Raw genomic sequence first — 13,489 nt, 5'->3', positions numbered from 1 at the left:
TATAGCAAATATATGCTTTTGTGTAAACATAATGTTATATTTAATACCATATACAATATAATATATATACACATAAAGAAAGGGGGAATGAAGGAGGAAGAAAAGGCCAGAATTTGCGGAATGGTGACTGGTCTTTCCCGCCCCTATTTAAAGGCATCTCAATCGACATAAAGTCATGAACTAATCTCAATATCGCATTACTCATTGGGTGCTTATTTTTTACGTTTCGGAAAAAAAATTAAGTACTAATGGCAATGAGATTATCATTAAGCATCTTCATCTCTCTCTTTGTTATATTGGGCAGTAGTATTAGTGGTAGTGTCCAAGTCCTAGCTGCAGGCAACCCTAATTACAGAGAGGCCCTGGCAAAGTCCTTACTCTTCTTCCAGGGACAAAGGTCAGGGAGGCTCCCCGCCGGCGCTGCCCAGCAAATCACATGGAGGTCCAATTCTGGACTCTCCGATGGTCGTCAGGCATATGTAAATATGCTGTACATACATATTTAATTACTGCATTGTGTTTTGATTTATATATATATATATATATATATTTTTTTTTAATTAAGTTCACTATAGATGCTCAATTTCTGGGACATTACCTTACCTTTCATGCATGCAAACCTATTTGCACTATTTGTAATGTGGTCTCTGTAAGTTAGGGAGGGAAGGGAAGGTGATGCTATAGTCAACCGCACATGTGAGAAATCCTGTAAGTAGTAATGTGGTGGATGGGCGGCAAGAGGGCGGGAACGTTAAAATGCTTAACTGTGTTTTAGGTTAAAAGTATTTTTGATAAATAATAAATTTTAATAAATTAAGACATTCACCATATATATTAAAGTGACGTGAAATGTATAAATATGCTCTTACATCGTGTGATTTAAAATTTTGATCTGAAAGTATTGTTTCAATGGATAATGCTTGGAGTATCACTATCATCAACTGATTTTGTGCTAGCTATATATGTGCAAAGATGATAAGCTAGGCATATGTAAATTATACGAACAAAAAGAAAAGAAAAATATGAGTGCAATAAAACCTTCCGAATTTCAATATAATTTTCTTTGAGTATCACTATCATCGAATGATTTCTTAACAAAAAAAGGTAGATGTAAAAGAAAAAGGAATGGTGGATGTAATGAAAACAAGCTCTTTGATTTTCCTTTTTTCTTTTTATCTACTCTGTTTGTACAAAATAAATTTATTTTAACATGTGTATTTTATCGGTATCTCAAATAAATCACGCGATGCATTATTATATGTTGTAAATCTTTTTTACATGATAATGTGTAATTGAATTAAGATATCGACACATCGATGATATCGTATTATAAAATAAAAAAAATCGATTTTTTTAAAATTCTAAAAAAATTCTAAAAAATCAGGAACGAGAAATTATTTTGTGTCTCGTGTGCCAAATATTATTGTGTCGACAAAAATTTGTGTTGGAGACTGACATGAACATTCTACCTATATGAAAATATTTGCATCAATTTTTGCAGGTGGACTTAACTGGAGGATACTATGACGCTGGAGACAATGTCAAGTTCAACTTCCCAATGGCATTCACCACCACAATGCTGTCATGGGGAGCACTTGAATATGGCAAGCGCATGGGCCCTCAGTTACCAGAAACCCGCGAGGCAATCCGGTGGGCCACAGATTACCTTATAAAGTGTGCTAGGCAAACACCCGGCAGACTCTACGTTGGGGTCGGTGACCCTAACGTAGACCATAAATGTTGGGAGAGGCCCGAAGACATGGACACTACAAGAACCGTGTACTCAGTCTCACCAAGCAATCCGGGCTCGGATGTTGCTGGAGAGACAGCCGCTGCATTAGCGGCCGCTTCTTTAGTTTTCCGGAGGGTTGACCCAAAATATTCAAAGTTGCTGCTCAACACGGCCAGGAACGTGATGCAATTTGCAATTCAGTACCGAGGTGCATACAGTGATTCCCTTGGGTCTGCAGTCTGCCCATTTTATTGCTCATATTCTGGATATAATGTAGGTCACATATTTATCCTTACTATATTTTGCATTACTTTTTTATTTGTTAATTTATTGCTATTTTTGTCGACCTTTGTTAATTTATTGATCTTTCTACTTTGGTGAAAAAATAATAATTTAATTTCAGGATGAGCTGCTGTGGGGAGCTGCATGGCTTTTTAGAGCAACTAATGAACTTTATTATTACAATTTTATAAAATCCTTGGGAGCCAGTGATTCAACGGATATTTTCAGCTGGGACAACAAATTTGCTGGTGCTTATGTTTTACTATCAAGGGTAAAATTCCATACTCATCATCAACCTCTTTCCACCTTATTTTAATAGATTTTTTCTATCAAGGGCCCACTTAATAATGATTCGTTTTTAGTTTTCATACTTTGTTTTAACTTTAAAATGATAAAGTGATTTATTTATTTCTAGAGGGCACTCTTGAATAACGACAAGAACTTTGAGCCATATAAACAAGAAGCTGAGCAATTTATGTGTCGGATTTTGCCAAACTCACCCTCTTCAAGTACTCAATATACACAAGGTAAACATAGTTGTTTGCACTATTGGTTCCATCACTTCAACCAATTCTTGGCCTGCCAAAATCTCAACAAGTATAGATTCATATATCAAATACGGAATGTTTAGTAAGAAATTATTATTAGCAATTTAAAATAGTTATCATGTCTTTTTCCTCCCTTGTTTTTCAGTTACAGAGGAGTGTAAAATACATTTTTTCCTAACCATGCATAACCGTTTAAAATATAGGAGGGCTCATATACAAGCTACCTGGAAGTAACCTCCAATATGTGACCTCAATAACATTCTTGCTTACTACCTATGCCAAGTACATGGCTGCTAGAAAGCTCACATTTGACTGTGGTAACCTCGTTGTCACTCCGATGGCCTTAAGAAACCTTGCAAAACAACAGGTACATCACTTAATCCTGCATGACAATATGTCATACTGTAAATTTGTACAAATGATCATGTTAATTACGTCCGAGTGTTTACTTACAATTTCAATGGGACATGATAATTAAGACTAGCAAAAAATCATTATCGTATAAATAGACATATACATTTGTGATTTTATATAGGGGCTGATATTTTATTGAAATTTTTAGGTGGACTACATATTAGGGGTAAACCCTCTGAAGATGTCCTACATGGTTGGGTATGGCCCCTACTATCCCAAGAGAATTCACCACAGAGGATCCTCATTGCCTTCATTGACAAGCCATCGCCAGAGCATAGGTTGCGATGGTGGTTTCCAACCATTCTTCTATTCGCTAAACCCAAATCCCAACATCTTAGTTGGAGCCATTGTTGGAGGTCCAAACCAGAACGATGGATTCCCAGATGATCGCGGCGATTACAGCCATTCGGAGCCTGCAACGTACATAAATGGCGCTATTGTAGGGCCCTTGGCATTCTTTGCAGGGAGCTACAGAAGTTGAATGGAGACCTCATTAATCAGGGGGCTTATATTACTTGTAGATAACTATCCATTTCTGTTGTTACCGAAGGGAAAGGGGGTCTATCTATATGATATATCTCACCACGAAATGGAAGGGATATTTCTGTGTGTTTCTGGTTTCCTAGTTTGATGTGGTATGTAGAGGATGGTCGTAGTTGAAAAATTAGATGATGACCTCAGGCTCACAAAGAGGAGCAGCTTGTGAGATCTAATTAAGCTTTTGGATTTCCATGTGTCAGACTCAGTGTCAAAGAGTTTCTCTTCCTTCTCTATATGGTTCCGTTTCTTTTTCTTTCTCTATGCAGTCATAATGTTAGGATCAAACCAATTTTATAATTTTAGAGAGATTATTATTGTAGTTAAAAAAAAAAAACATATTGACTTAGTTATCCATAATAAAAGTTATATGGAAAAAAAAATAACTACATCAGTAGTGGAGTATGTAACTTTTTAAGATATAACATTGAAAAAAGAGACACCTAATTTTAAAAAGCTAGTGCATGTACGTATGCATTGGTCTCTTTGATACTTCTCTTTCTAAGTAATCGGGGGGTTTTTATGTATTTTCTCCCTTCTTTGTTGGGTTGGGAATTAGATGATCTGAACTTCTTAATTCAAGAATTATTATCAAGATGGACAGAACCATTGGAGCCGAATCCGATACTTTCCGGACAACTCCCCAGAAGTTTGCGAGGAAGAGCGCGGCCGACGGAGAGTCCAATCGACACCAACACAGCTTCATTTTTACCATGAGGAATATCATCCTTAACTCTAATCTTCAACTCCTCAGTTCTGCTAATGCTCTGACTACTACTACTCACATGAACCAAAGAATCCGAACTCGAATTCTCATCGTAACTCTCCTGAATCAATTTAATCTTCTCTCCTTCCTTAACAATCGATTGACTTGTTTCATTGCCGCCGCGCGAACTCAAAATATGTTCGCAAAGAGCAGCATATTATGAGATCAAAGCTTTTGGATTTTCATGTGTCACTGTTTGCAGTACTGCAAAAGGGAAGCACGCAAGAAAAAAGAGAAGGCAAAACTTGCAACATATTCAATTTGAAGTCCAATGCGGTAGCAAAAAATTTAAACTGCCATAGCCGTCGTGATACAGGCATCCGCGATACCGCATATCACCAGGGAAACAGAAGAAATGGTTACCAAACGTAAGTTGAGAATCATATTTGGTTGCACTACTTTACTCGTTGAATAGGTGCATGAATGAAAAATATATCATTTCGTACATTTAAGAAATTGGCATGCAACACAATTTAATTGGTACGAAATTGACAAAAGTGTATAAATACACGAATGCTAGCGCATATAAAAATACGGTGCTAGTATACTACTGCTAAATTGTACAACTGCATGGTAAAGATGCTAACCGAAAACACTAGTTATTGTTCACCAAAAACGGTTAATCTATGAGCACAAAATCATAGTATGGTATACTATTGTTAGTCGTCAAGTTTTCACTGCGAACAACTGAAAGAAGCAATTGCATCCATTTCTTCTTGCAAAGGAAGGGCATCAATAAATACATCCAGATTCTTTCCCTGCATCACATCATTTATCGAATGATGTGTGATTCCAACACGGTGATCAGTTACACGTCCTTGGAAAAAAGTGTATGTACGGATGCGTTCAGATGTATCCCTACTACCAATCTGATCAAGGATTTGAGCACCATATCAATCTTGAAAGCAAAGCCAAAACAAATTTTATCAACTAAATTTTGCAGATATCACGCACACCTGTTGAGATCGGAGTCTTGTTCGATTGGCGTGAGGTCTAGACCTCTCTATCTCATAAGGCTTTGCACACAACACCTTAATTGCCTTGGCTTTGTTCTACACAACACCATAAACTTGCCCATCTGTGATGTGTGTGTATATGTTGCTCAACTCAACCATGGCTTAACCACCTCTCCTCTGACTCTCTCAATTTTCAATTTCTTTTTTTTAAACAAAACTATAATTTTCAAAATAAAAGAAAAACTCAAACCGAACCAAAACCAAAACAAACTTTGAACCGAATTGAAAAAACACTAAAAAAATAAAACCATACCAAATCGACCCTTAATTTCGGTTTGATATCTGATTTCGGCAAAAAAACCGAACCGATTGGAACCGGATGCACCTCTAGTGAGATTCACTAACACATTGGGTCCAAACCTTTGACTGAGCAACAGGCCCATCACGACATGTCGTTTCATCCGAAGCCCAGATTGTTTTCTGGGGTTTTGGGGTCTTAAACCCTTGGCTTCCTCCTCCTCTTTCTTGTTTGCAAATCTCTCAAGATTCTCAACGTTTCCACCATTGACTGGTAAGCTCTTAATTCTAATTTCACTTTCTGAACTCGATTTCCATTTTTCATTGGATTTCTTCATCTGGGTATATCTACAGACTTCAAATTTTTTATTCTTCGAAGCTAATTGGTGGATTGTTCGATCTGGATGGTTGTGTTCTCTGCTGCAATCTGATAATATATTGACAAATGCAATGTCTCGACTTGCAGTATTTGGAATTGTCGTTCGTGTTTGTGATCCGAATAGAAAAAATATATTTTTTCATTTCTTTAGCTTGATCTGATTGTCTGATGTTCAATACTCGATTTTGTAATTTTGTGAATTTCAGAATGTTATCTTTTACTTTGGTTGTGGACTTGTTGTTTAGAAAGGTAATGGGAAACACGCACTGATGGACCCATTAAGTGGGTTCGACTCTATGAATCTAGAAGGCCACTGCCCTCGGTTTTGCGCTAAATCTTCCGTTAGCTTCAAGTACTCTATAAATTTTCTTAGAGTCTCTTTCCAAGTCTTGTTAGGTCTTCCTCAACCCCTTTTCCTTGAACCTCTACCTCATTATCGCATCTTCTAACTGGAGTATATTCACATGTCCACACCACCTTAACTGTTTTTCTCTCATCTGATCTCCAATTGCGGCACTCTTACTTTATCTCGGATCTCCTCGTTCTTAATTATGTTTTTTTTTTTTGTGCCCACACATCCAACAGAGCATTCTCATCTCTACTACGAATGTTTAATAAGAAATGGTAATTAAGGGACACTAAGTATTCAATCGAGGGGGACTAATCGTGGTGTATATTCGGCTTATTTTTGGTGCGGTGTTTCTATTTTTTATTTGGAGTTTGTAACCGGTTGTATTTGTGCGTGTTTTTCAAAGATAATCGGTGCTGATTAACATGGTCACATTAGTCTTCTGATCGTTTTAACATGGTATTGTAATATAGATGGTTATTCAGGGTGCTCCAATTTCGAATCCAATGTATAAGGTCTCTGTTGTATGTCCATTGTTGCAGGGATTTTGATTGCGAAATTGCGTGTAAACATTGAGGAATGGGAACCGAGGAAAAGGGAGAAGTATTGCAGCAAACCACAGGTCCCCAAGATGCTGCCGGTTTGAGAGGAGCTGTGGAAGCAAAGTACCGGCAAATCAAAGAGCATGCAGAGACCTATCCTTACGTTTGGGCTTCCTACATTGTTGTATACGGTGGTTTTGCTCTCTGGGGTACCTACAGATGGAGAAGGCTTGGCAAGACTGAGGATCGTGTACGTGCCCTTCAGGAGAGATTACGCAAACATTATGCAGCAGAAGAGGCTTGTGCTAGCTCTTCCACCCCAGCTGTTAAGGTTCCAGCGTATGGACACAAACATTTTTAGGTTTCCTTCAACCCGATAAACAAAAGTTTGCTTAGAGTATGAACACAGATTGCCTGGGACTTTCTATGGACGAGAATTGAATCCAAATGTGTCGTATACGTAGGTTAGGGTGAATGTTAGAAATTGATACTTTTGATCAAAACTTATGTAAACAGCTTCTTATGCTAATTTTGTGACACTTGACGGTCATTTTATCCGATAGTGACTTTCCATTTTTCCCAGACATTAGGTGATGGCATTCATGTCAATACACAAGTCCGCAAAATAATGTAAAGTGATCTTCGCAACGATGTGTTATATTTGACAGCAATTTGTTGCAGCGTAGCTCACGGTTCTTATAATAATATTGTTACTTTATTAAATAATTTTTGTTTCTTAAATGTGAGCTCTACGCTTGCCGCATTAACACTTAACAGTCAATCTCGCAGATTGCCTAACGATTGCACGATACTGGTGCAAAAGGAAGAGTTGTCATATGAAATTGAAAATTTTGAAAGATGTATTGACTTTGAAATTGGACGAAAACTTAATAAGACAAAATGTAATTTATTCTGTAAAATATCTTTTGTCAAATGAAAAGGAAAATAAATAAATTGATCACGTATCCGGTCGCACACGGAATAAGTTAATATTTCTTAGTTTGCCAGTCCCAGGTAATTTGCAAACTTTCAAGACTTTAATAGTTTGCTTGCATTTCTGTCTCAAGAATCTTCATGGAGAACCTGCACCATCAAGTTCAATATAACAGCTAGGTTTCAGTGCTTCATTCCCATACCACTCGTGATTCGACTTGTAAAAACACACATTCAAATTCTTTTGCATATACATAGCACGATAACATGAATCGTCGTATGCCATGCTATATTTTAACTGGTAGGGCACCATGCTTCATGCGACTAACAACTAGGGGTGGGTTGGAAAACCCGATAACCGAAAAAGAACCAAACTGAAATCGAAAAAAACCCTAACCCAAAAAACACCCCCAAACAGAAGTAAGAAAACTGAGCCGAACCAAAAATTATTAGTTCGGTTTCGATTTCGGTGATTCAAAAACCAAACCAAACCGAGCCAAACCGAATCAAAGTAAATATAACTAAGTTTATTTATTTAATATTTAAGTGTTTATATACCAAGCCCAATTTAAATTTGGACCCAAGTTTTAAGCTTTTGTTTTAAGCCTATCATTAACCCATAATCCAAGTCCTTTTTCTTCTCCCAACCCAACCCTCTTCTTTCTTCCATTTTTTTCTCCCCATCTGACCTTCAGCTTTCTTCCTTTTTTTTTTTTTCTCCCCACCCGACCCTCCCAGCATCTTTTTTTCTCGTTGTTTCTTCTTGCATCTTCTTTCTCTCTCCTTTTTTTTTTCTTCCTTTACTTTCTTTGAAATGAAAAAACTGTAAGCAAAGTTGTAGAGCATAGACCAATTTTCAAATTTAAAAAAATAAAATAAAATAAAAAGTTTTATAAAAAAAACTGAACCGAACTGAAGTTGAGCCAAAAAAAAAAAAACAAAATCGAAATTAAACAGAACCTAATAAAAACCGAAAAAAAATGAACAAAACCAAACCGAACCTACCCTTACTGACAACACCAACCTGCCTCGTATTTCCGTTGATCAGATATTGCCCCTCCTACCAAACAGCCAGTGTTTCTCACTAACACTCTATCATTCTTCCGTGATAATCATTTATACGAGAGAAGCATAGCATGTAAACGATACCTATCCCAGTGATAGAAGCGTGCACATGTTATGCACGGGTAAAGGACGTGCTTGTCTACCGTTCTACGTAATCCTCTTCTGATTACGATGGTATGCATGAGCACATTTAGCACACTGATGTGAACATGCATGCTTCGACATCCAAAATCAACAATGCCAGATCAGATTTTACAGCATCCAGTCACTTGATCAATCTGCAATGAGCACACGGCAGCCCTATCCATTTCATTCGTAACAACAGTAAAGCTTTTTACTCCAATTCTGTTACGGAGTGGCGCCATGCCACCAGCAGCGCAAGAGAGGAAGGACAAAGGAAAATGCTAGAGAACCCATGCATATGCATCACATTATGGGCTCATTTGGTATGTAAGATTGGAATGGAATGAAAAAGCTGCCGACCTCAAGGCACGTAGAGGGGAGAAGTGAAAAAACTATGACCAACTAGAGGGTACAACAAATATACAGCCCATATGAGAAACCGGATCCTTTACTATTAATTCAAATATAAATACTAAGTAAACAACCTAGACGCTTAAGCCCCAAACAAAATACACTCAAAAGCAGCAAAAACACTACCAAAGGATGCTATTTCAACAGGAATTCCCTTCTAGACCTAGATGCTTTGTAACCAATGAAGCATTGCATATATGGAAACTCTGATATCCAAAACCTACAGAAACACTACCATAACGGCATCAAGGAGCTTAACCAATGAAGCATTGCATATATGGAAACTCTGATATCCAAAACCTACAGAAACACTACCATAACGGCATCAAGGAGCTGTAAGCTCCTTGATGCCGTTATGGTAGTGTTTCTGTAGGTTTTGGATGCAGTCACTCAAAAAACTGGAGCACCTTTTGAGAAAAAACAACGCGTCTACCGTAATGTAGCCTTCATATTAGTTCAGTAAAACACAGCCTCCACATTAGTCCATGTTAACAATCAAAATACAGAGAATGGGAGCAGCAGAAATCTAAACTCAGCTACTATAGGTCTAACAAACACACTGTAACTACTTTGCAGAGCATAAAGTTACGGAAAAGAAAAATATTTCACTGATTGATCAAAGCACAATGAGACATGCCATTGCTTTTGAAAGTCTCAGTGAGTTTTGTAAAGTCAATTGGTCCACAAGTCAGATCATACACCAACCAGCAAACATCTAACAAGCATCATCGCATTCCATAGAGAGAATACACACTACCAACACAACACAATATGGGATCACTGTGTATAGATATTGGGCTTACATGCATGAACATGGAGTGCATATATATGCACAGCAAACCAAATTACTTCTCCTACAAACTCGTTATTTAGAACACAGTGTAACAGTCTCACAATCTAAATGGAACTCCATCAAACTTTGATTAAAATGTCAACGATTATAAACAAGAACTAAGAACAAATATGAAAAAAAAAAAAAATTCTAACATTTAGAAGATATTAATGTACAGAGGTTTTGTAGCGGGGTTTTTAACAAATCATCGAATTCCAAAGTTCAGTGTCAGCCTTCTGAAGATAAGCATCGTACTATTAAATAATGAAACTACAACAACTACAGCAAACAGAACTACCACTTCTCAAGTCTAAACATGGGAAGCACAACAAATATACATACCTGAATACACCTATGAATTGGCATAGTGAGCATTGACAAAACAAACTAGCTTACTTCCATTTACCCATTAAATACCCCAACGCGAAGTAGACTGAAGTTGATAATTTACCAGAAGTATTACCCATGGAAAAGGTCCGATACCTATTGATCTTCATATTAAATTCTAGTAAGAAGGATAGGAGATTGGGTTGCTCATATCATAGCGGCGTGACCTAGTGCGACTAATGGTATCCAGTGTTGCCCCAATAACTCTTCGACTATAATCGTAATTGTTGCCATTGAAATGTAATCCATACCCATTAGATTGGTTATTTACACCAGGGGGAGTGGGCTCTGAATAAAAAAGAATGTTTCAGCAAGTATGAAATAATCAAAACAGCCGGTAGAAATTTTGACTAAACAAAAAACAAGAAAAAAAACATAAACCCAAGGAAATGAAACAAAAGAAGAGAGAAAACACATCACCTGGGGGATAGTCTGAAATTCTGGGTGTCGATAAACCCACGGAATTCGGAGAGTTTTCCATACTGTTAATTGGTACAGGGGCGGACCTCAGTTTGTGAGGAAAATTGTGTGTGGATGTCACCATAGAAGTAGTATTATGCGAGGGCTTGTCTTGCCCAGATATCTGTGAGCCAAAAACCATGTGTCAATGTCAAGAATCTTAACAAGAAGTTAAATATCCAGAGAGAGCGTCACGGTATCCACATGCTATATAACTCTAATTTCACACAACTTATCAAAGCCAACAAGGAATTCAACACAGCAAAAGAAACATCACGGAAGCATTTCAAGGGAGAGAAACAATATACCGCAAACTTGAGTGTCCGATTGTAGAGAGTGACAAGACCAGTGAAGAGCCTAACAGCATAGTCAGCAATCTCCTCAGATTCATATTCTGCAAAAGCAAAACCTTTAGGCTTATCGGTGTCTTTGTCCCGTGGAATGTGCAGGTCTACCACCCTCCCTGCCTGAATGAGAATATCATACAAAACTCTATCACTCACTCGCTCGTCCAAATTACCTGTTACAATAAAAGTCATCTAATCATGCATATCACCATCAAACTTAAACAAAATAAAAGCAGAGGGGTACACCAATTATTCTGAAAAATTAATTCCTCATCAAATATAAAACAAAACAATTCCCTGCAAGATTCATTCAGCAACAAAACCTTTCAAACTAAATTCTAAATTTGGGAAATTTTCAGTGACGCCCAAAACCACAATTTTAACCACACTGTTTTTAAATTTGTTTAGGGACTTTGAGCTGCGAACAATTTTCCTTGAATTGAATAAATCAGAAGCAAATATTGTGCGACGAATTAGAAAGAACGGATGGATGACAGACCTATGTAAACGCTGGATTTTGAGTGGGTGGACATGGTGGATTTGACTTCCGCAGATCGGAGGAGGAACCCTAGCTCGAACGACGCAGTAAAACCGCAGACAAAAACGACCTTCTGCTTCTTCGTTCGAAGAGACTCTGCTTTATATAGTCAACTACACTGAAATCTGAGATTACCGACTCAGATTTGGCGTCGGATTTCTGATTGCAAATTTGCAACCGTTGAATTTCCAGTCTGTAATACTCAATGACACGTCGTCTTCTCCTTCCTCCCCCGGGAAAGGAAAAGACACGGTTGGGCCAAGCAATTTTCTCTCGGTACATAGAAGGGCCCAAGGCCCAACAAAAGCAAATTAATACAATGCAATGTTACGTACCATTAAAGGATACGAGTGTTTTAACCGGTAAATCTAATTAAAAAAATTGTTAAATCTTTTATTTTTAAACACAAAAACTGTTTATTTTTTGAATCGTTTGAAATACAATGCAGAGTCGTCACACAAACAACGGTTAGCAATCAAGAAACACTCAAAATGTTAGAACAAACCAACAAAGCAATGCATTTTGAAAACAAACTAATTGTGTCTTCTTTATTCTGTCACATCCTCTAATTGGTAAGGCAGCTTCAAATTTAAATTTAACTTCAAACTCTTCTTCCATGCCATTGTTCGCATCAACGACTTACATCATCACCTAGTATTTTTGCGGGTGCAAGTAGCAAAAGGGTATACCAGAGAAGCTATTGCAGCAGCAGCCGAAAATACAACACTAGTTGATCTAATCAGAAAGATAAGAGGCGCATTTTCCCTTTGTCTGTTTGTCCTATTGGCTTGAGATGAGTAAGCCTTGTGAAGCTGAATTGGTGTCTGGCCGGTAATATATTGTTGGATTACCATCTTCTGCTTCTTCACCATGACGCTGGTACTCTGCAGATAATCGGGATTTAGACAAGTAAGAAATGAAAATATGGTGAAGACATAAAGAATGAGTACATGTGGTAAAGTGAAACAAAAAAGAGTAAGCTTTCAGCTTGTTAGAGTATGAGCATGAGATTAGGTGTGATTAGAGGCCGGCTGTTTCAGTCCATTGTGAATAAGAGTCTTATTAGAAGAGGAACGCTAATCCTTATTGGTGAAGGATTCTTTTTTAAACATTAGCTGAAATATTACAGAAAACATATTCACTTTTCGGATTCTAATAGAATCTCTGTATTGGTTTTGACAATGATTCTGACAGGGAGGAGAAGAACTGCTGTGTTTCTTCATTAATCTACTTGAAAAACCAGCCCAACTTTTACTTACTTCCAACCCTTGCTTCATCTCCAAGTCAAAGGCCATTTACTATAAATAAAACCATCCTCGCCAAAACTCTCCCTCCAGCCCCGGCCCCGCCACTTACCACTTACCGCAAAACCACCGCACCACAATGTTGTCGCCCGACCTCATCTCCCTAGTCTCCCGAGGAACACTAAACAGAGCCGTCGTCTTTCAGACCACTAAAACGGTGCATTGCGGTTTTGTTTTATTTTATTCTTAATTTAATTTCTTTTGGTTTGTTTGGATGTGAAGCTGAATTAATGTTATTTTGTGAAGGGTATGTTTCGCGAATTGGATAGGATTTTGGGATTGCGGGGT

General features: G+C 37.6%; 3 protein-coding genes across 3 annotated transcripts; 1 reads left to right on the top strand and 2 right to left on the bottom strand.

Annotated features, from left to right (window-relative positions):
- Positions 1–199: 199 nt before the first annotated feature.
- Positions 200–3,745, top strand: LOC137727974 (endoglucanase 3-like). Its single transcript, XM_068466838.1, has 6 exons — positions 200–479; positions 1,502–2,005; positions 2,136–2,285; positions 2,430–2,541; positions 2,766–2,929; positions 3,125–3,745. Exons 1-6 carry the CDS (start codon positions 249–251, stop codon positions 3,455–3,457), a joined length of 1,494 nt encoding a protein of 497 aa, XP_068322939.1. The 5' UTR covers positions 200–248; the 3' UTR covers positions 3,458–3,745.
- Positions 3,746–4,091: 346 nt separating this feature from the next.
- Positions 4,092–5,870, bottom strand: LOC137727494 (uncharacterized). Its single transcript, XM_068466346.1, has 2 exons — positions 5,602–5,870; positions 4,092–4,407 (listed from the first exon to the last, which is right to left on the bottom strand). The coding sequence occupies exons 1-2, from the start codon at positions 5,868–5,870 to the stop codon at positions 4,092–4,094; spliced, it is 585 nt and encodes a 194-aa protein (XP_068322447.1).
- Positions 5,871–10,301: 4,431 nt separating this feature from the next.
- On the bottom strand, positions 10,302–12,091 carry LOC137729089 (uncharacterized). The gene is made up of 4 exons (XM_068467915.1): positions 11,859–12,091; positions 11,321–11,532; positions 10,974–11,136; positions 10,302–10,841 (listed from the first exon to the last, which is right to left on the bottom strand). The coding sequence occupies exons 1-4, from the start codon at positions 11,890–11,892 to the stop codon at positions 10,672–10,674; spliced, it is 579 nt and encodes a 192-aa protein (XP_068324016.1). The 5' UTR covers positions 11,893–12,091; the 3' UTR covers positions 10,302–10,671.
- Positions 12,092–13,489: the final 1,398 nt, after the last annotated feature.

Source organism: Pyrus communis, chromosome 3 (assembly GCF_963583255.1).
Source record: "Pyrus communis chromosome 3, drPyrComm1.1, whole genome shotgun sequence".
Lineage (NCBI taxonomy): Eukaryota > Viridiplantae > Streptophyta > Magnoliopsida > Rosales > Rosaceae > Pyrus > Pyrus communis.
Note: the sequence above shows the minus strand (reverse complement) of the source record. Positions and strands in the feature narration are given on the sequence as shown.

Excerpts from the sequence above, each read along its gene's own strand:
- LOC137727974 (XM_068466838.1), top strand. The coding sequence starts at position 249 with ATGGCAATGAGATTATCATTAAGCATCTTCATCTCTCTCTTTGTTATA. Across the intron at positions 480-1,501 it reads CCGATGGTCGTCAGGCATAT|GTGGACTTAACTGGAGGATA; the intron begins GTAAATATGCTG and ends CAATTTTTGCAG. Across the intron at positions 2,006-2,135 it reads GCTCATATTCTGGATATAAT|GATGAGCTGCTGTGGGGAGC; the intron begins GTAGGTCACATA and ends ATTTAATTTCAG.
- LOC137727494 (XM_068466346.1), bottom strand. The coding sequence starts at position 5,870 with ATGAAGAAATCCAATGAAAAATGGAAATCGAGTTCAGAAAGTGAAATT. Across the intron at positions 4,408-5,601 it reads GGTGCATCCGGTTCCAATCG|TTCGCGCGGCGGCAATGAAA; the intron begins GTTCGGTTTTTT and ends ACATATTTTGAG.
- LOC137729089 (XM_068467915.1), bottom strand. The coding sequence starts at position 11,892 with ATGTCCACCCACTCAAAATCCAGCGTTTACATAG. Across the intron at positions 11,533-11,858 it reads AAAATCCAGCGTTTACATAG|GTAATTTGGACGAGCGAGTG; the intron begins GTCTGTCATCCA and ends TTATTGTAACAG. Across the intron at positions 11,137-11,320 it reads ATCGGACACTCAAGTTTGCG|ATATCTGGGCAAGACAAGCC; the intron begins GTATATTGTTTC and ends TTTGGCTCACAG.